We start from the raw sequence: 22,602 nt of genomic DNA on the forward strand, positions 1-22,602 counted from the left end.
CCGCGCCGCCCGGGACGCGCCACCATGGGGCCCCGGCTCGGCGTCTGGCTGCTGCTGCTGCCCGCTGCCCTTCTGCTCCACGAGGAGCGGAGCCGGGCCGCCGCGAAGGTGAGCCCCCCTTACCCCCCGCCCCGGGAGGGGTACCCTCTCCGGCCTCCCCGCCCCGGACCCCCGGGCTCCCCACGAGGCCTCTTTGTCCAGCGCCCCTTGGGGGGGCGCGCGGGGCACCGGCCAGGTGCACTCCTCCAGCCGCTCCGGGGTGGGGACCTCGCCCCCCCTCCCCGCCCCGGTCGCGCATCCAGGACGGACCCTCCTTTGTTAAGGTCTAGGGACCGGGGAGTTGGGGGAGAAAAGTTCTGCCGGGCTGGGGAAAAGGAGCGAAACTTAGCGCGCACCGTGGCGGAGCTTTGAACCCTCAACGCGGAGGCGCTGGGCAGCCGGGTGCCTTCACCTGCCCGGCATTCGAGCCCCGGGAGCCCGGGAGCCCGGGCGGGAGGTTGGAAGGGGGGGTGCGGGGGCGCACCCCGAGCTGCGCGGGGCCCCCGCACACATGTGCCTGGCAGCCGCTTTGGGCGTGTTTCTGGTTGGAGACTGATGGTTGAGGCTCAGCTCTGGGCTGCCTGCCTGGAAACAGCTGTATCCTAGCTTTCCTGGGAAGGAAGGACAGACGGACGGACAGGCTTGTGCCACCTAGGGCGGGCTGGCCAGCAGCAGGGGCTGTCTATACCTCCAGCCGAAACCGTCCCCTTCTGCTTTTTATTAATAGTGTTTGTCTTAGAATGAGACCCGAGTGTGAAACCAAAGTGAAACTCCATCTCATTGTTCTGCGTTTTCCGACTTTTCCTCTCGGGCTCTCTCTTGGCTGGTGCAGAAGGGGCCATGGAGAGCCATTTGTTTGCCCAAGTCAGACTCAACTTGCAGCCCTGGTGTTGCTTCTCTCTCCCCTCAGGAGAATAAAGACTGAATGGTGCCTGGGCCCAGCTGTCCTGACGGCCAGAGGTGTGGCCTCTTCATGCCCCCCCTCCTCCCTCCACCCTTAGCTTGTTTTCCCACACATGCTTTTTCTTTTTTAACTATTTCTTAATCTAGCTCTCCCCTTTATTTTTGGTCTTTTCCCCCCGCTAGAATTTCACTTCTCTTCTGGAGGAATGAAACTCCTCTTGGATGAAGTGTTACATACTAGAATAGAGAGAGCGGTAGTCTGGACTTGTGTGTAGCATGTACCAAGTACTTGTGTCTGTAGGTAAGAACTCGCCTGCTTCTTGGAAGTCTCCCCCCCCCCCCATAGATATCGAAAGGCCGGGTGATTTTTACTAACGACGAAGTTAGAAATATCCTCCGGCCTTTCGAGTCTCTCTGAACCATTCCAGTTGTTTAAACACTCTTTTCTAGTGATGGCCAAATATTTTTAAAAGCGCGAGCATGAGAACACTTTATTTTGGTTTAGGATACTGACCAGATTTACCACTTCTGAGGACACATTTTAGGCTGGGTGGCCAGGCAGATCGGAGTTTTATTAGGAAGTATGAAACCAGTGTTTGGAGTTGGATGTTCTGATTGGCATGTTAGCAGAGAAGAGCTAACTGCAAGAGCTGACTTATCAGACATCTAGGACTTAAAAGAATGAGGCTGTCATGCATATAAACTCCTGATATTAGCTAAAAAGTCAAACTCACTGATGTTGAGTTTGAGATTATTTTAATTTCCTTTATGTATTCTCTAAAGCCCCAGGACATTTGTGGCCATGAGCTTTGCTGTATCCCTCAAGATATAAAGTTCCTAAGAAATCTGGTCTGTGGCCATCTGATCACCAGTTGACCTAAGACATTATCATTTTATTATATTTTTCCTGGCTGAGTTAGAGAGGAGCAATTAAGATGTATATGACATGTGGGTATACAAGAATCCATTTTAAAAATATCGAGTAGGTTTTAAAGTTCAGCTCACTTTGCATGCCATCAGTAAGATTGTTGTTTCCTTCCTTCCAAAATCAGCTGTTAGGTATATCAGAGTGTTGAAAAAACTTCTACATTGATCCAAGACAAATATAATTTTTTAAAAATCCAGCTGAATGGTAAATGCTGCAAAGTTTTCAAGCCCTAATTCAGGAGTGAGTAAATGTAATTCTTGGATTCCTGTGTCTTAAGATTCCTGATTTGCTTATGCACATAGTACCCTACTGTGTGCTGGCTATGAATTGTACTTTTTTTTTCTCAATGAAAGGCCATTTGGACATTGTCTGCTGTGACTCTTACTATTTCTTTACTAGCAGATGGATTTTTCCAAACTTTTGCTTGTGTGTGTATGTGTGTGTGTGTGTGTGTGTGTGTGTGTGTGTGTATGCATGCATGCACATTAGTACATCAGTACTGGGGCTTGAACTGAGGCTCAGGGCCTTTGGCCCTTAGCTTTTTTTTGCTCAAGGCTGAAACTCTACCACTTGAGCTATACCTGTAATTCTGTTTTTTTTTTGCTACTTAATTGGTCATAAGTGTCTCAGGTTCTTTTTTGCCCAGGCTGGTTTTGAACTTTGATCCTTAGATCTCATCCTCCTGAGCAGCTAGGTATATAGGTGTGAGCCACCAGCATCCAACTAAAAAACTATTGCTTTTATCTTATGTTGAAACTACTTCTGTTCCCTGTCCTCCAACCTTTTTTTTCTTTAAGATAAGAAAGACTAGAGACACATATCAGCCCCCGGGAGTTATGATCATATGCACCTCTGATTCTGTTGGGCTGCCATCTTGAGATGAATGAACACCCCCGCCTCCCCTCCCCCCGCCCCACAGGTTCTATATGATGCTTCTTAACAAACTGTCAGGATCAGAAATGTGAACTTTCCCTTAAGAGGTATATCCATCTATACCTGCCTATCAATCTTATCTCCCTGAGTGACCATTAGTCATTCCAGACAGTGAATGCTGGCCCTGAGCTCAAAGGAAGTGATATTTGGTTCTCCTGGGAGCTTGAACCAGCTTATGGGGATGTGGATTGGATGTGTAGCCTTTGCCTAACTAGTAAGGGCATGAAGGGAGAGGTGGCGGGTAGGTGGGGGTTCTCCAAACCTCGTGTTCTTTGTACTTGAGGTTGAATCTGAGGGGATTTGTGTGTCAGGCCAGGCCTTCATACAGGTGTGTACACTAGAATCACGTGGACAAGGTGAATGCAATTAGGGACAAGAGACCCCAAAGTTTACATCTGCTTTTACTCAGTAGATGACTGGGGGAACTCTTGGAACCCCATGCCTCAGTTTCCCAGGCAGATCTGCCCCTGCCTTACATGGTCCCGCTTTTTCTTCCTTATTCTACAGGACAGGAAGGGATGCCTCCTTCCTATCCTGCCCCAGCTAGGCATTGGCCATGCAACAGAGTGTGACACCCAGTCTCTGCCCAGAAGGACATAGACTGGTGAGAAGTACTGAGAAACAGAGACACACCCAACATGGCTACCGGCAAGGGAAAGCAAGGGCTATGGAGAAGAGGGAGAAATAGGAGTTGCCAGGTAGCAGCTGGTTTTCACCTTGATGGAGGGATAGCTATAGTGGTAAAGCCAAGGGTCTTTGTGCTGAAAGACAAATTTGGAGTCCCCTCCTAGGAGATTCCAGATGACCTTGTGTATAGTTTAGCCTGGTGGTGGCTGACCTTTGATCTTGGAAAGGGAAGTGGAGGAACAGACACCCTGAGAACTGTGATAAGGAGCCTCTAGCTCCCTCCTAGGCCTGGGCTGTATCCTGTCCCTTTTCTACATGCACCAAGCCCATTAGGGGGGTTTGGTAGTTTAAACACGGATGACTGACTCTAGGTAGAAGTGCCTGTAGGAACTCACCCAGAAAACCTACCCTGGCTTCACAAAACTCTACATTACTCATTAACAAGGCTGTTGGCACTTTTCTGGGAACTGGTAAGGGGGGTTCTGACAAGGTGGGTTACTCAGTGAAGAGGTGGTGAAGGTTTTTTTCAGACAATGGAAGCCATGAGTGATGATGCTCTATGACAAATCCTCATCCATTGGGAGACGTTTCTGGAAGTGAAGGCATCCCGACTTTGTCCTGGGTGCGTTTGGCAAAGTTTGTTATTAGCTGAACAACAGTTGTTCCTGACGTGGAGAAAGGATTAGGCTCACTCAAGTGTCTTTAAAGCATGTTTGGTATTTTGAGCTCTTGGGATGGAGTAAGCAAAAGCAACAATAGAATGCCTAAAATAATACCCGAATAGCATTGTTCTTCCTGCAATTATTTAACAGCCACTAAAAAATGTCAGCCATAGAACAAAACAGAAGACAATTCCTACCATTCTCATGCATACAATGAAAAGTGGTGGAAACTGGATGCTTGCACTCTAGGACAGGCCCTTTGAGGTGTGGGAGGGCTGAGGGATTACCTGAGGTTAATGTTTGTGGTCTGTTACACAGCGGGTTACACAGCCATTGCTTTCCATTGTCCCACCTCTGTCCTGGGCCTTTTTGATTCTCCAAGTCCTACCCCTTCCCTGGCCCCACACTGGGCGTGTCTTTGGGTTGGGTTCTGCTGGCTTCTCCTTGTTCTCTGTCCTCTATCTTAGGGATTCCCTATCATCTCCTGCCCAATCACCCGCCTTCTTGAACTTTTAGCTGACGTCTTCAGGAGATCATGGATGCTCCACCCTGGATTTCTGGGTTTAATCTCTAACTTACCCTAGGTGTTCAGAGTTCAGACTTTTGTCCAGACCTGTTTCCCTTCAGAGCCCTCCCGTGTGGCCCTGGGTGGCTCCCTGCTGTTTTCTGCTGCTGAGCACGGAGACCATGCTTCTTCTCTAGGCCTTGCCTTTCTCTCCCTTTTAATCCTCAGGTCTGCTGGGTCTCCTATGTGTTTGGAGTCAGCCTGGCCTCCTCCTCTGGGACTCTACTGTAGGTCTCTGCAACCATTCCAGGCTGCCCTGCCTTCCTCTCAGACCTTGTTTTCCTGACTGCTAACATACATTCCTCACTGCTGATGGGGCTGGGAGTCTTCCTATGTTTCCTTTAAACCACATAGTTCTCCCCTGTTTCAGCACCTGACCGAGGCTTCCCCCAGCTTCCTATATACCTCACCAGCCTGAGTTCACAGCCTCTGCCTGGCCTACACCCTGATGTTCTCTGGGGACAGACTGACCCTTGTGCTTCCACAGAAGGCCTGTGTTCAGTTCTTCCTGCTCCCTCTTTCCTCTGCTTGCCTCTATTCCCTCAGGTCTCTGAAAGCTGTCTGCACCCTTCTTAGTTAAATGCCTCTAAGGTCCTTTCTGGCTGTCAGTAGCAGTGTACACTTTTTGAGCCTTGGGTCCATAGCATAGACAAACGAGCATGATTGTGACAATGCCGCATGGCCCATCACTGCTGCCACGGGCTTGCTCCTGGCATTGGGTTGGGAGGTTAGTTTTGCTACCCCAGTCCATTATAAGATGCTTGGTGGTATAAATACCCTAGTGGGAGAGGGCCTGACGCATAGGGGATGCCGTGAATTAATTCTTGGTAATGGTGGTTCTTCTGCCATGCTCACCTGCCCCCAACCATTCCTCCATTGTCCTGGGAGCTGTGTGCCAGCTCCAGGGAATGATGCTACATTGTCCACATGGATGTATTAGAGGATACAAAGAAAATAATGCCAAAGGAAGGTGTTTCCCCTTAATTTGGAATTTGGGGCAGATATTCCACCACAGACTAAACACGACTTGGAAATATACACAATGCTGAACTCTTTTGTAAATAGTTTATTCCGTGGCTTAGTAATATTCTTTGTAGAAGCTTTGCTAGCTTTGATTCTTAATAGTATCTATGCTTATGTAACTCTTAAGGCTCACTTGCTTTGTGGCAAGGTAGATAGCTGACACAAAGTTTCAAATCAGATAGAAAAGAAACAGTTTTACCTTTTTGTGTATCTATTGGGCATGTCTCCTGATTGATAAAGGAGAATTATCTAACTGCCTGTCTTGCCTTGCTGGAGAAATCAGTTTTTGTTCAGAGTTTAGGAATTCCAATTATTTGTAAGTAAATCTGGATCTTGGTGTATTTTCACCTTTTCAGGTAATAGCAAGAAATGGTGATTGTGAATTAGAACCAGTCCTAACTTCCATTTTATAATAACACCAACATTTGATGAAGGAAGCTGGTTTTTGTTTTTTGTTTTGGTATATTACTCTTAGAGAGTTTAGCCTATTAAAGCAAACATTGTCTTAACTAACCAGGATGTCTGAAAATTATTATTACTGTATTTGGTACTTAATTCAAATGTGTGAAAAGTTTTTTGTTTGTTGAGTTTCTGCTTCAGCAATGAAAGATACTTCTTTCATTAGGAAGAACAAAAGCCAGCGCTTTCTAATTTTATCTCATGGATAAAATTAGAGCCCTGTTTCCCAGGGCTCCCAGCAGTTCCCTAAGGCAATGCCTGCTCCTGAGATGGTGAAGATTGATGGATGATTGACACCCAGCCTTGTGCCTTCCTTTAGAGGATAGACTTTTTCTTGATATTACTTAGAGATCTAAGCATCTGGGGCATACTGAGCTCCAAATGTGTATTTATTTCCTGTTTTAGCATGTGACAGATAATCCCAATAATAATTATTTTGTAAATTTTCCTTCACTTTTAGTGAAGAAATAATATTCATATATAATTTAATTAGTGGGAGATTTGAGTATTGCATCACTAACAATTTTTTATAAAGTAAATATTACTTTTGTAACAAAAAATCAAAGTCTACTTTAAAATTTCCAAGTATCTATCTTTTTTTTTTTTGGTCAGTTGTGGGGCTTGATCTCTGGGCTTAGGCGTTGTCCCTGCTCTCTTCAGCTCAAGGTGAGTGCCCTACCACTTGAGCCACAGCGCCACTTCCGGTTTTCTAGTGGTTTATTGGAGATAAGAGTCTCACAGCCTTTCCTGCCTGGGCTGGCTTTGAACCGTGATCCTCAGATCTCAGCCTCCTGAGTAGCTAGGATTATAGGCATGAGCCACTGGTGCCCAGCTTCTTCTTCTTTTATTCAAGTAAAGAAACACAATTCCCATGCTCTCTGGCTTCACAGTGCTCCTCTCAAAGTGAGGGGTTCTTCCTAATTAGTGTCTATTCTTGAATTGCACTGTAGGCATTTTCAAGGAACACAGGAGCAGTGCATCACCACAGGGATGTGCTCCTTCAGGGTCTGATTAAGATGTTATTATTATCTTTACTGCTATGGTGTTGAAGATTTCATTAGGTTAAAAAGACCAGTCGCTCTGAGACCACCAAACACCTATGGCTGATCCATAGGTAGAAACTCCTTTATTGAATGTGGGTGGTTTTTTTTTTTGGGGTCTGGTCGTGGGGCTTGAACTCTGGGCCTGGGCGCTGTCCCTCAGCTCTTCAGCTCAAGGCTAGTGCTCTACCACTTGAGCCACAGCGCCACTTCTGGCTTTTTTGTTTGTTTGTTTATGTGGTGCTGAGGAATTGAACCCAGGGCCTTAGGCATGCAAGGCAAGCGCTCTACCACTGAGCCACCTTCCCAGCCCCGCTTGAATGTGGGTTTTTAAATGGAATCTTTGTATTTGTCGGAGGAGGTTTGTCTTAATTCTAAAGACCTGAGATTGGTCAGACAGAAAACCTGCATCTGTCATAGAGGGTGAAGATCCCCCTGGTCTTTGATCACGGTGTTGGTGATGGGATCCTTGTGTTTGGGAAGGCAGTGAGGGCCACCTCGCAGAGGTGGTGTGTGCTACACCCAGACCCTTCCACCCTCACCTTGTCCACAGGCTGTTCCTGAAAACACCAGTCACTGTTTGTAAAGCATGCATACAGTGCTCACTTAGTGCCAGGTACTATTCTGTTTGTTAAACGCATAGCAATCTGCAGAAAAACTACCACAAGGTACTACGTCACCCGTCTGGGGGCATGGGGGTTGGAGAAGTCCCCCCAAATGGCTCAGCACAGCTCACATCTGGGTTACCTGAGGGCTTGATGACACACCCTGTGGTTTCTGGGTCAACAGCAGGGGGCGCCCCTGAGCACTGCCTGTCTGGCTGGGGATGCTGGCTTGGCTGATCCAGACACACATCCCGCTTGCTCTGGTCACTGTTCCCAGGCCGTGCCTTGATGTCGGATGTCCAGGTGTCAGCTGGCTGCCCTCAGAGCAGCAGGCCTGCATCCTGGGACCTTCCACCCGCCCACACACTGACGCTGAGCATTTGCCTGCAAAGTGGCTCCCCCCCTTCCCCCACCCCCATGGCGTTTGCCTGCAAAGTGGCTCCCCCCCCCCCAAGCTCATGGGCTGGCTTCTTACCTGTGCTCCTGTTGCTGACACTTCAGCCCAGCCAGGGCTTCTTTGGAAGTTAAAGGTGAGGGGAGGTCCCCAAAATCACACGTCTGTGGACCAAGAAGTGCATAGCGGTGGACTGATTTGTGCAGTTGTTCCAGCCCTTCCTCCTTCATAGGAGGGTGCTGTGTTTTGCTGTGCTCAGTGGTGGGACTCTGTGCCCCTGCGGCGGACAATGTGGAGTGTTAGTGATGGCCAGCAAGGGCAGTGCCCAGTGTCCCCTCAGCCTTGGCCATTCAGTAACCTGAGGAGGATTTTTTTTTTTTTTGGCGTTTTCTTATAAACAAACCCATTTCCTGGAGATTTTTAAACACCACTTGGGGTTAGTGGTTTAAAATAACTCCTAAATTTTGGTCAGGAAATGGTCTATAAAATTAAGATAAAGTTGCCAAAGCAGGAAAATGGGTCATTGATGGGAGGAAAAAAAACTTCAATATGGTTAGTTTAGGCTCTGGATCAGATTTATGTTGGCTAAACCTACAAACCCAGTCCAAGATCAATAATATTTGCTGATAAAGAGAAGTGACGTGGTTTCATTACACACTATGCCATGGTCTCTTTTCTTCATCCATTCCCCACCTCCCCTTCAGACTTTATCTTTGGGAAACATTTTGCATGTAAACATCATGCTAACACCAGATGCTTTTTATCAATTTGTTAAAGCAAGTCCAAATAGCCACTGGATGCCTTGATAATTAGATTTTGCTTTCTCAAATGCTTGGAAATGGTAAGACTATATATATGTTTTTTGGAATTCAGGCCATTAAAAACTTGGTAAAATTTATTCCACAAACTATTAATTTGAATTCCTATGGACTTTAAAATGTTATCTCGTCTCTCATGGAGGTTACCCTCTTTTAATGTATTATGAGATAATTTTTTCCCTCTATTGAGTAGATCATTCATTTATGACATGCATAACTTTGGATATTATTTTAGGCTGGTAGCCAAATTTATAACCAATGGCCCATTTATTATTTTTTTTTACATCAGTGAAAATAAACAAGTGAAGCTAAGAACTCCTCAGAACACCAGCACAAAGTAAGAGGGTATAAGCACTGTATTGTGTTCCATCAGCATGTACCAGGCCCTCACTCTGGGTTGGAAAATATGCAGGTAGTTTGATTTCTTATCACACTTTGGATTCTGATCTTTGCCCAAGTTAAAGTTGAAATAAATTTAATAGTGGTAGTATAGATATTATACTAAAAAATTATGACCGCTCCCTACCCATTTATCACTTAGATTCGGATTTTTTTAAAGTATTTAATTTTTAAAAATCTTCATTGAAAAAATGACTATCAGGGTGGGGTGTGTGTTATAGTTACATAAGTAAGGTAATGAGTACATTTGATTTTAAACCTTGTTACCCCATCCCTCATTTTCTCCCGCTTACTCCTCCCTACTTCCTCCCCCCACCCCCCATTGTAAAGTTCATTTTTGGAAATTTTAGAGTACAGAATAGTTAGTCAGAGATGGGATGAATACTCTACGTATAAGGAAGTAACTGTGTGACCTTAGGCAATGGGCCTCACCTCTCTCTCTGCTTCCTTTTTTTTTTTTGTGGGTCGTGGGTCTTGAACTCTGGGCTTGGGCGCTGTCCCTGCGCTCTTCAGCTCAAGATGAGTGCTCTACCACTTGAGCCACAGTGCCACTTCCAGTTTTCTATTGGTTTATTGGAGATAAGAGTCTCATAGCCTTTCCTGCCTAGGCTGACTTTGAGCCATGATCCTCAGACCTCAGCCTCCTGAGTAGCTAGGATTGCAGACGAGAGTCACCAATGCCCTGCTGTGCTTCATTTTTCACATCCCCCAAGCAGAGTTAATGGCCCACTTCTTCCTAGGAATATGTGATGATGTCATCCATGATCATACATGGAAAGCCCAGAGTGGGTGACATGACACGTGTGCTTTTGTTTGCTCTTCTTATTGACTTCACTGTTGTATTAGGGATTTTCATTTGTAAATAAAACTGTGAAGATTGAGAATTATCCTTTTTTTGTCATTAGCTCATTCCTTAAAATGAGATGAAGCTCTGTGTGTGTGTGTGCTCGCTGGTGTGCTCGTCCTGGGGCTTGAACTCGGGGCCTTACACTTTCACTTGGCTTTTTTGCTCAAGGCTGTTGCACAAACACTTGCGCCACAGCTCTACTTCTGGCTTTTGCTGGTTAAATTGGAGGTAAGAGTCTCTTCTGCCTGGTTAATTTTGCACAGTGGTCCTTAGATCTCAGCCTTCTTGGTAGCTAGGGTGACAGGTGAGATTCACCAGTGCCTGGCTCAGGCGGAGGCTCCAAATATGTAAGCACATGGCACGCATGCACGCAATGATCACCCTTGTACGCCCACGTGCTTTGGCACGGCTCTAGGTTCTGGAAGAAGCAGGGAGGAACAATTGCCCTATTGCTTGTTGATTAGAGTCTTGCAATTTCTGCCTTGATAAGGCTCAGCTAGAAGTGATTAAAAAGGCGCCCTTCTTTGATGATTAAGGTGTGGCTCAGATTCAGACTCTGCTTTGCTGGAAGACTTGTCATGTCAGGCAGGAACCACAGTCCTTTCTGGAAAGTGGTCTCTTCTACATGTTTACAGTGCGTATATCCACGAGAGTAGCCGATGTCCAGAGTGGCCCCACTTTTTAACAAATGTCGTAAGATTGTCTTCCTTGGGGGGAAGGAGATGGGTTACTGGGGATTGAGCAAAGCCAGCCTTGGGAAAACGACCTGGGACTAGAGTGAATGAAGCCAGCGGATGTAGAAATCCCAGAAATAGGGATGAGAAGGCAGCTTAAAAAACAAAAAAAAAAGCGGTGAGTCTGGTAGCAGCCTGTGTCACAGCAGTAATTACGCAAGAGTGTCATCCTTGCCTTGAAATGCCTTGAAATGGAATTGCTCCATGGCTAAGTCAGCAGGAGCAGCCGGGGCCAGAGGCAAGCAAGGAGAGTAAAGTTACTTTCCTGACCTGCAGGGGTGCACCCTGGGGGGGGGTTCTGGTTATAAAAGACCCCTCACTTTCACCGGATAGACTGGCCATTTGCGCTAGTGCAGGAAGCTCAGGGACAGTCCCCACCCCAACCCTGACTCGCACCCAGGGGCCTCTGGTCACAGTTAACATGAAGCCCTTTTCTGAATTTTGTTCTTTGGCCAAATGAGTCTTGTTCTAAAGACCCAGGTTGACCTGGCTTTCTGGACAAAAGAACTTTAACAGATGAGGTAGGGATAGGCAAATCTGAAGCATGAAGCCTTTTGCCATGAAAATAGGCAGTGGCATCAATCAGAAGACTGGGTCAAGGTTCCTGGCAAACTGTGTGGGCAGCTTGTCCTAAGGACTGGCAGCACACACACACATCACCATATCCCGCTGCTGCAAAGTAGGCTTCCAAGGGGAAGTGACCCAACGCAAGAGTCTCTGGTCAAACACATTATGGTACAGAGCCTTTTGGATGCGAAGCAGTTATGGGAACAATCCTTCACTTGGTCTCTTAGTTGGCATTTTTTGGGGGACATGCTTGAATTTGAACTCAGGGCTTCATACTTGCTCAGCAGGCTCTCTATCATTCAGCCACATCTCTAGTTCAGTGTTTTCACTGGTTATTTTTAAGATAGAGGTTCTTTTCCTGCCCTGTCCCGCATCTGGACCATGACTCACCTATTTTAGGATTTTCATCATAGTTGGAATGACAGGCACCCACCATTGTCTTCAGCTTCCCTCAGTAGACATATGGAGTCTCTTGGCCTTTTCTGCCCAGGCTGGTTTTGAACCATATTTCTTCTGGTCAACACCCATGTGGCAATTCTCTTCTTAAATAGAGTATCACTGAGGGAGGAAGAGGTAAGATCAGCAGATGTTTCCAGAATGTCCGAACATCATCTTCCAGGATGGTCCCCGCTAGGTTTGGGTTGCTGCACCTTGGCTATATCTGCTACACAGGAGCAAAACCTCACAAGTAGCCCGAATGCCATGGTTGGAGGGAGCTTGTGGCAGACCACACCCACCTTCCAGCATACTCCTTACGGTCAGGCGTGGTGTGCACCTGTGTGGTTTGGGACAGATCAGGGTAAACCTAGAGGTTGTGCAGAGCCTTTCTCATCAGCAACAGCCCTGCTGATAAATGGAGTGTCTGCTGGTGTCTCTGTGTCACCTCTTCTTCTTGGAATAGGTGATGCATGGTGGACCTGTGCTGTGGCAGCCAGGACATCTTGCAAGCTGTATATGCAAGTTGTACGCACACACCCTGAGTTCTATTTGCTTTATCTTTGGGGTTTCGCTGACTTTCCCTGTTGGACCTGCTGTGTTTCCTCTGCCCTCTGTTTTGACACAGGGCAGTAGGAACCATTCATTCATAGTTCCAGAAGGGGAACTGAGCGCTCATCAGCATTGAAGGAGAGTGGCTGATGGCACTTTTTGGTGACACTGAGAAGACGTCAATGTGGAACTGAGATTTTCTTTATTTAAAAAAAAATTGGGGGCTGGGAAGGTGGCTCAGTGATAGAGTGCTTGCCTCGCATGCATGAGGCCCTGGGTTCCTCAGTACCATATACACAGAAAAAACTGGAAGTGGGCACTGTGGTTCAAGTGGTAGAGTGCTAGCCTTGAGCTGAAGCGCTCAAGGAGGGACTGAGGGACAGTGCCCAGGTCCAGAGTTCAAGTTCCACAACTGACAAAAAAAAAAAAAGAATCTAACAACTGCTTTGTTTTCCTGCAAAACCTAGATCCACTTTGAGCAGAAAGGAACACAGATAGATGCTGATGCAGATCACCTGATTTTGCAATCTGTCACAACCCTGGCTGGGTTTCTCCTAGTTCTTGACCCAGAGGAGGGACCAGCTGCCCTTTCCTTCTCCTGTAGAGGTCACCCCCTGAGCCCTGGCCACCCTTCCATTCTGGGTCTCCTAGAAGGCTGAGGGCCACAGGCAGGCTGGAGAGGGTGGGGAGGAAATGCCAGGGGACCCCTGGGGGGGAGGGAGGGGAGATGGTCAAGCCAGTGTTCATGTGAAGTCTCCCCAATCCTTGAGCCCTGCCTTTCTTTATGGTTCAAATAACAACCAAAGTTGGTCTGTAATATTCATCCCCAACCAGAGGGATAGGAAATATTGAGAACCAAGAAATCATACTCTAGTCTGTACCACAGCATGGCCTCTTTTGGGGAAAGTCTATGCATATGCATTTTTTCTTTCAGTACTGAAGTTTAACTAAGGCCCCTGTGCTTGTGAGACAAGTGATCTCTTAGTGTGACACACCCCCAGCCTTTTTTGTGTTGTTAAAATCAAGTCTTGGTTTTTGCCCAGGCTAGATAGGACCATGATCTTCCTGTTTATGCCCAGCTACTAGTTGACCTGCAATCTTGCAAACACTTTGCCTTGGCTGGTCTTGAACCTAGTCCTCCTGACCTCTGCTTCCCTAGTAGATTCAGAGGCTTGAGTTATTGTCCTGGTCTCACATTCAAATTGTAAGAAGCCAGTGCACCGGTGTTGCTAGGGTGTTGCCTGGGGTGTCTCACATTCTCAGATGGTTGTTCTAGAGAAATCAGGTGGCAAAATTTTATGGTAAGATTTGTTAAAATATGCTTACCAAGGCAAAGGCCTCTCTAAACCTGGCAGTGGTGAACTCTGATGGTGTGGGAAGCCTGGGCTCTCAGAGGTAATGGGCATGTCCCAGGAAGATGGTTGGCAAACTTCAATCCTGTTGTCTGTGTACAATGTCGGGCACCACCCCCTGTTTCCTGGAGCCAGTGGCATTGCCACATGTGCACATGGACTCCCTGGGGGCAGTTCGGGTTCCTTCTCTGTGCCTTTCAGGGTCTGACACTGCGTACAGGCATCTTACTTAGTCACTGACTGTGGATTGGTCAGCGGGCGGCCAAGGCCATGCGAAGAAATCGAAAATGGAGAGAAATGTGGACTGCATTTTTCTGCATATAGAAATAGGTGGCTGTTATATTCAGTTCAGAACTGAATAGGGAGAACAGAGAGAAAGAGCCCACCCGAGAGGCCATCTGGTCCTAGGAGAAAGGCCACCGTGAGAGCAAGGCAGGGAGAGTTTTATGAACCAGAGGGTTTTCTGATTGCAGCCTGGGGTCCTTTTTGTATCTGCTTGGGGCAGGTCCCACGTAGGTCTACAGAGCCTTGCCTCTGCCACAAAACAAGTGTTGAATGAAGCCCAGAAGCTGCTCATGCGAGTGCTGGGCCCAGCCTGCAGGGCCCTGACTGGGTGAGGCCATTGAGGGACTGACTTTGGGTACTCTGACTTGGAGAGGCTGTTAATGGACTAACTTTGCTTGCTCCCAGCATTTTCCCAGAGAAGGTGGCGAGCTGTGTGGGCAGCTGGTCAGAGGTGCGACTGTGGCTAATGCTCTCTACCCATTTTCACTCAGCTGCAGAAGAAAGAGAAAATGGGAAGGCACGTAGTTTGGAAGAATTTGGTGTCAGATACAAAGAGGATCAGATGTGCAGGTGGATTTTGCCCAGAGCATGGGGTGGCAGTGGTGGGGGAGGTGAAGGTGAATGGGAAGGGGTGCTGCCTCCCTCTTGGTTGTCCCGAAGCGAGGCCAAGGCCAGCAGGTTCATTTCAGTGTGGGTGCCCTAGGCCAGGCTAGCTCCTCTCCCTGGTCAGGTCACAGAGGCCTGCATCTGGGGTAGCCTGGTGAGTCTTCCATTGCCATTTCCAGCACCCTGCCCAGGAACTTCCAAAGCAAAGACCTGGGGGAGAGCCGGGGCATGGAGGCCACAGCCTGGAGACAGGGCTTTGCGCTGTGGGGAGGTCTGTGTGCTGGGGTGGAGTGTAGGTGTAGCCTACGTGGGAGGCAGCGCCATGGCAGAGAACAGCTGGCTTGCCCGAGGTGGGCTCAGGGCTGCAGCTGGGATGGTGCTTTGGTACTGAAGCTGGAGGGAAAGGGAAGCAGGGAGCGAGGGTGCTCAGGAGCTAGTAAAAGGCTTGTAATGGGTTAGGTTGCCTTTTAAGGAAAACTCGAACATAAGGTAAACATGTTGCTGGTCATTAGATGTGCTGATTAAAAGGGTAAATCATAAAAGAGATGATGCCTTGGACATAAACTTTAAACACTGAAATGACATTTTGATGATACAAAAACTTAAGTTACGCAGGGAGCTTTCCCGCCAGCAAGCCTGGAAATCAGATTCCAAAAGTTGCCCTACTGGAGGTCCTATGCTTGAGATGCAGTTACACAGCCACACATACCTCCTGCATGAAAAAATAAACTTTGAAAGGGCTTCAACCAGGCTTTAAAAGGGGGGGAATTCAGAAAAACCTATACAACAGCAAATAAAAATTATTGCACATGAAATAAGACTCTTCTGTTTAGAGAAACATTAAACTGCCTTCAAAAGAGAGCCAAACAGTCTGGGAAGAGTGGAGAGGGTTCAGAGGAAGAAGGAGCAGGGAGGGAGCAGCCTATGGAACACATAAATGCCAGTGTTAGCCTCTTGGAGATCAGGCTTCTTGTGTCCTGTCCTTGGGGCCTTGGGACCAACCTGTATATGTTCCTTGATGTTGTGGAAGCCAAGAACAGAAGGGTTACTGTCCCAGAGTCTCTGGTCTGGTCTACTGTGGGGAGAGTGAGTTTTCTCTTGAAAAAGGAGGAACATGGTGGTGGGTGGTAGGGAATCTGGGAGAAGCAGCTGTACTGTCATGAGTACCCTGCTCTGGGACATAGTCCAGTGAGGTCATGCTCTAGGACATTGTCACAGGTGATCATGCGTGGTCATGCTTAGGGACAGCATCACATGTGATCATGTGTGGTCATGCTCCAGGACACAACCACATGCAATTATGCATGGCCATGCTTAGGGACATCATCAACACACATGATCATGGGTGGTCATGCTCCAGGATGTCATCATGTATGATCATGTGTGGTCATTCTCAGGGACATAGTTACACATGATCATGTGTGGTCATGCTCCAGGATGTCATCATATGTGATCCTGTGTGGTCATGCTTAGGAGCACAATCACATGTAATCATGTGTGCTTGTGTTCCAGGACTTTATCACATGTGAACATGTGTGGTCATGCTTCAGGACGGGTTTTCAGCCTGAGATGTTCGTATTTGATCATGAAGATGGGTATGGACATTCTCCATGCAATTACAGACGTAGATCTGGAACACCGATGCTCTTAATTAGCAGCCTGACATCAGACACGGCTCTGATCCCTCCGTGTTCCATAAGCATGTAAACTGCAATGACTGTCATTTGGGATATCTAATCAGTTGTCTGTGATGAAGACACTGACAGTAGGTTAAGGTCCAGACCACAGGGGCCTCGTGAAAGTGAACGGGGACAGAGGTGGGTGTGCCCATATGCTCTGGGGAAGAAAGCTTGAAAGGTGACTGAGGCAGAGAAGGCGCTGGTCTTATGCTTTGCCCCGGCGCTCGGCCTGGGAGCGCTGTCCCCTGACCCTGCTCAGGACGCTTACTCCTCCAACACTACTTCCAGGCCAGTCTGGGGACCTCCCTACGCTGCTAACCATGTCCCGTTCAGGGGAGCTCAGGAGTCCAGTGCTGGTTACAGTGGAGAAACTTGGATTTGAAACAGTTGCTCACCAAGTTCAGAAGCTTCTTCTACTCCCTGCCCCACATTGCAAGGGGCGGGGGAGGGACCAGGCTCCTGATGGCCCCTATTTTCAGTTCTTTCCAAGACCAGGGCACTTTAATCAGCTACCTATAGCTTAAATAAATGGGAAGTCAGTCTTATATGGATTGTCAAAGTTAATGCTCATTATTTCCTGCCATATGGAATTATGTTTCTGTGATTTTTTTGTCTATTTAGAGCAAATACAAGCTCTCTCTCTTTCTCTCTCTCTCTCTCTGTGTGTGTGTGTGTGTGTGTATATATATATATATATATAAATTAAACATCTATATATATCAATTAAATAATCTAACCTTGGGGTTAGACAAGCTTTAGATCTTGGTTACAGAAAATAAAATTCTGCTTAACTCTTGTGTCATTACCAGCAGCAGCCGGTTCTTCTCCCTACACATTTTCCTATTCTGGCATTCTGATCAAAGGTGAGTTGCAGGTCCCATTCCAGTTCAAGGCCACAAGCCAGCCACTCCTCTGAGTAGAATGTTTGTGTTTCCTGTGGCAGGGGGCTGCAGCTTCTGCCTTAGCCCCTTAAAGGAAGCTTTCTCTCGGATTAAGTTCCATATGTTTCCTACTTGTGAATAGTGGGGAAGCCCCCAGCCTGCTCCCTTCCCCCCTACGGAAGTGGGTTTGATTTTTTTTCCCACCTCATGCCCTTGAGCTCTAGCCAGCCAGTCCCAGGCAAGGCCAGCCTGGCACGTGGCTCCCAAAGATGTGTGGCTATATGCTGGTGTCACAGCAGGGCCAGTTTCTGCCCAAGTGCCCATTTCTACTGTTCAGCCATCTGACCTCTGGGGAAGAGTTCAGTGAGCACAATAAGAACCCCCCAATGTAAACTTGCTTCGTTTGACTCCGTGTCCCAGTGGAAAAACCAAGCGCTGGCTCCAGTGTGGTCTGCTTTCTTGTTGGGAGAGGAAACAGCAACTTCACAAAGATAAGGTATTAATAGGACTGGAAGTGTGGCAGACATGGAGGGGGAATATTTAGATCTGCAGCTGCATGTAACAATTTAGAGGAGATATCGGATGTGCCCGGCCTTGGCTTTGGGGTGGGGACCACGTGCTGTCTGCTTCCCGATGACCGTTAGAGGGTCTGAAAGAGTTTTGCTCCTATTGTCCAGTCTCCCGACTGGAACAAATGAGAGGGTATTTCTCCATCCTTTTGCACAAAGTAGAGGAAGAGCCCATCTTTGCATCCACCCCACCCCTTCCTCAGTCTTGAGGCCTTCGCCTTCAGGCCTGCTTCTCAGGCCCCTCCTGCCTTCTTTAGGTGGGTGGCCTCTGGGCGAAGAAAGACACAAGACAAACAGCTCCTCAGCTCCCCTTTCTCCACCCTTAAATGCCACTCCTGAATTTTCTGGAGTTTTGTGTTGTTTCCAAACTCGTTTCAACGAAGAGCTTTGACTTTGTGTTGGGAATAAGCAAAGTGGACTTTTCCCCCTAAATACAAGATCTGTTTAAATCTCAAAAATTCTGAAATTGGAAATGCCTCTGGTCCCAGGCATTTTGGGTAAGGGTACCCAACCTGTAGTGATGGTGGTATTAGTTCCAGGGCAGAGGACAAGTGCTCCTAACTGCTTTGGTGGTCCTTACAGGGAAGGATGGAGGCAGAAAGGCCAGGACTCTGTTTTTAGGATCCAGAGAGGCTGACCCACTGGGCAAACCACAGGGTGAGGAAACCTGGTCAGGCTCTGGGCCTGAGTAAGAGTTCTTCTTAGTTCTTTCCTCTGCCTGATGTGTTTCCAAAATCTGCATCTGCACCTCAGAATCATGTTGACCACAACATTTTAATTAAAGTAAGTTTGGCTACTGTCTTGTTTTTAGTTTTGAAAATAACTCATTTTAGAAAATGTGTAACTTGGGCTGGAGTGGTAGCTTGCTTGCCTAGCAAAGCACGAGGTCTTGGATTCAAACCCCAGCACTGCACAAACCAGAGAAAGAAATTGAGTTTTTATTCATGAGAAGATCTACACGTTTGCTCAGAAGTACAGGAGTGCTCTTTTCAGGCAGCTGTAGCTCAGGTCTTAATCCTGGGAAGGGCTGTGTCCTTGTGATGGATATCGGCTAAGCATGTGAGTTCATCAAGCAGCTCTGGTGAGGCTGGCTTGTTCAGACCAAGAAAACAGAGCTGCGTTCTGATTGGCCCAAATGCCTTTCCCAGAGAAAAGAGCTGTGGGGAGATTTTTGTTTGTTTGACTTTGGCCCACTGAATTAGATTACAGCAAAATTGGGCTCTGTGTTAGGAAATTTGTGTTTGTTAATAATTATGCCACCTCCCATATTCCTTACACAAAAGTTGGTGAAGCAGATGGCTCAAGGGGTGGAAATGAGATTTTTCTATTCCTTCAGGGACTGGAAAACACTACTAGGAAATCGCGTTGGCTAGCGGCTTCCAAGTTCAGCTCATGACATTCTGATTTCTGCCTCTAGCTCTGGAATCAACAAGGATTATTGGGAAGTTGCAGGGGTCATACTAGCCAGACCTTAGTGACATCCTGTGGTTTATGGGAACCTGGATTCCAGAATGTTCCACTCTCATCTTTCTTGTGACAGATAGATGTTTGAAGGAACCAAGGGAGCTGGGGTGATAGGAGAAATGGAGTCACCTCTTTCCTGGGCATCTGTACCAGGTGGGAGCACATTAGGTCTGGGATCGCACCTGGATCTCATGGGTCACAGTCAGCGGTGCCAGCCCACTGTGATCAAGAACATGCATGACTTGGCCCAGTTGTCCAGATACTGAAGTCTTGACTACCAACTGTTCTCGATTGCTTACTTGATAGATCAAAACAAAACAAAACCCCCAATAAAGTTAAGCCAGGCACTGGTGGCTCACACCTGCAATCCTCAACTACTCAGGAGGCAGAGATTGGAGGATCATGGTCCCAAGCCAGCCTGTGCAAAAATTCCCCTTGAGACTCTTATCTCCAATTAGCCACTCAAAAACCAGGAGTGGCGCTATGGCTCAAGTGGAAGAGCGCTAGCCTTGAGCATAAAAAGGCTCAAGGAGAGCAGCCAGACTCTTGAGTTCAAGTCCCACACTGACAATAAAATTAAAATAAAATAGAGTTTCTATATGAACAGAGATGGCAGAAATCTAGGTTTCTCACAGTTTCTCCTATGAACTGCTACATGAGAGACCTTGTCCTCTTCCTGCTTTTTACCACGGGTTACGAAGGATGGGATCTGGGCTTGCTATTCTGAATGGGCAAAAGGATTAACCAGTGTTAATAAACAATTTTGAAATCAAGTCAAGCAGCTGAGTTTCAAGGGCCCAGAGTACCATTTGGCATGTAGGGGAAAGCTCACCTTTTCTGTCCCTCACTGTTTATCTTGGGAGGTGATAACTCCAGCGGTGGGAGAGAGGGGCTCCCCTCCTCCAGCCTCATCACCGCACAGCATCACCGCTCCGCTCCGACAGCTGTTCTCCCAGGAGAGGAGGGTGGAGAGGGCCTCCTGTTTGGTGGCGTTACAAGCCAACTATCATGTGAGGATCGCTGCTGAGATCACTGCAGAACATTCTGTTTATTGAAGAAGCTGAGAGCTGTAGGGTTGTTGTAATGTCCAAGTGGCCTGAAAAAAATGGGACTTGTGGTTAGGGTAAGAGGGAAAGTCATTTTTACTGATCCAGGGATCTGGGTTCCTCCTGAGGCGAATAGAGTATAATGTTGCAGTCCGCATTGATCATTCAGTGCGTGGGACACTGCCCTGTGGAGACGGAAAGACACCTTCAGCCAAAATTTGGATATATTTGTGACTGTGCTTGTCAAAACGAAGAAGAGAGAAGAGACCTCAGGTCTTAGAGAAGGAAGCAAACTCACCTGTACATATCTGTCTGTACGTTACTGAGATGAGAGAAGCTTGCAGGAATAATTAGGGATATTTAGGGACATGGTCTATTAAAACCCAGCACACCAAATTTGGTTTTGCAGAGGCAAGAGTGGCTTTGTTCTCTGCCCACAGAGGTGTGATGTGTGAAGAGCCCGCCATGTAAAACCACCAAGCCAAAGCAAACTCATGCTATGAGCAAGAACTAGAAGCTCCTGTAGAACTCATTTTTTGAATACTTTCCCTCATGATACAAGTGTATGATTGTCTCCATTCTCAATAGCATAATGGCGACTTTGTGATGGGTTCATGAGAATTATGAAGTCTGGAATGTGACTTTTTATTTTAAGATTTCGAAGGAACTCATAGTGGCATTTCACTTTTGACCTTTATATGAAATTTGTGGTTGGCCATTGCTATGTAGTAGGCATCAAGTGAGCATTTTTGGTTGTGTCTGAAGTCTGAATGTACTGGTCACCAGGATGTGACAACATGTCCCACACGAAGGGCAATCAGTTGCCTTCTGCTGGCTCATTGAGCAAATGAGCAGAAAGTGTTGTAGTTCTTTTAAAAGCTAACTTTAAAGCAGAATCTCTTCTTTACACCTGTTGGACCTCACAGGTTGTAGACATAGAAATGAGCTCCAAATGGCAAGAACATTGCCAGTATAAATGAAGTATTAGTGGAGAAGAGAAAGGCGGGGAGGGAAAAATGGAAGATTTAAGTAATGTGCAAATTCTAGAACTTGTGGAAGCTGAAGCAGGTGATGTGCAGGAGCTGAGGAAGAGGGTGTACTCAGCATCGGCATCGGAACACTGTGAGCTCCGGGATGTCAGACTGTAGGACAGCCATGAAAATAGGGAGCCCCTGAGCGGTAGCACAAGGAAAGTCTATGTTGAGAATAAAATAAGATAGTATGAAGTGCCAACTGCTTAGCAAACCAAATAGTCACACACAAAAAATAAAATGACTATTGGAAGGAAATTGTGTTAAGTACTTCTGGGTGGCCGGTTTTTGAGCTAGAAAGTTTTGCCCTGCAAGAAAAGACATGCAGAGGAAGAATCTGGCATCTTTTTGGTTTCTTCTTATAACTGGTAGATGTGGGTGGTCCTCAGAACCCCAAGATGACAAGACAGAATGTGTCTAGCGCAAGTTCAGGAAATGAAGAACTAAATTCAAACTCATGTGACATGGTGAGCAAAGTCGAGATTTACAGTTTGCACGGACATGTGAATCTCCATTTAAGTGATGTCATGGTACACCCACCATGATATGAGTGCAGCGAATGAGGCTATGTTGGGGAGGGACAGTATGGAATTAATCCCTGGAAGAGTTGGTCTCATGAGGAGAGTGATGAGTGTTGATATATATCACAGAAAGCCAATAAGTGTCAGTCACACAGGAAGGCATAGCTTTGTAAGAAAAAGGGATTTACATGTATGAAAAATGACATTTTAGGTAAAGGTAAAAAATACATACAAACAAGTGTTTAGTGACATTCAAAACACAAATGGCCTGGCCTGAAATACTTCATGCAGAATCAATTGACAGGGGAGACATTAGGAGCTATTGAGGGAAGACATGGGAAGAAGGAAAGCCAAAAGTTGGCTGCTCCACAGGTAGTGATGACAAAGAGAATAAGGCAAAGAGATAGAGACCAGGCACAGGAGACAGAACTGCCAGCCAAGCACACTGGTGGAAGGGAGTCTTCTAAAGGTCAAGGGTGGATAACAGTCATAGAAAAGAAAACAAGTAAAACCTGCAGAGGATGAAATCATTTCTGGTATGGTACCAAAGAGATGAAGAGAAATGATATCTGAAAACCAAAGTACCATGATAAGTACAAAGCATAATTTATATTTTGGTAAAAAGAAGAGAAAAAAAG

At 46.8% G+C, this 22,602-nt stretch overlaps 1 protein-coding gene across 1 annotated transcript in view; it reads left to right on the forward strand.

Annotated features, from left to right (window-relative positions):
- The first annotated feature begins 6 nt into the window (after positions 1-6).
- Col4a1 (collagen, type IV, alpha 1) overlaps positions 7-22,602 on the forward strand; it is a 128,338-nt gene continuing 105,742 nt past the window's right edge. Inside the window, exon 1 of the mRNA XM_013022832.1 lies at positions 7-108. Within this exon, the coding sequence (XP_012878286.1) occupies positions 25-108 (84 nt within the window). The 5' untranslated portion in view covers positions 7-24. The remainder of the gene's footprint in view (positions 109-22,602) is intronic.

This window comes from Dipodomys ordii, unplaced genomic scaffold (genome assembly GCF_000151885.1).
Source record: "Dipodomys ordii isolate 6190 unplaced genomic scaffold, Dord_2.0 Scaffold64, whole genome shotgun sequence".
NCBI lineage: Eukaryota > Metazoa > Chordata > Mammalia > Rodentia > Heteromyidae > Dipodomys > Dipodomys ordii.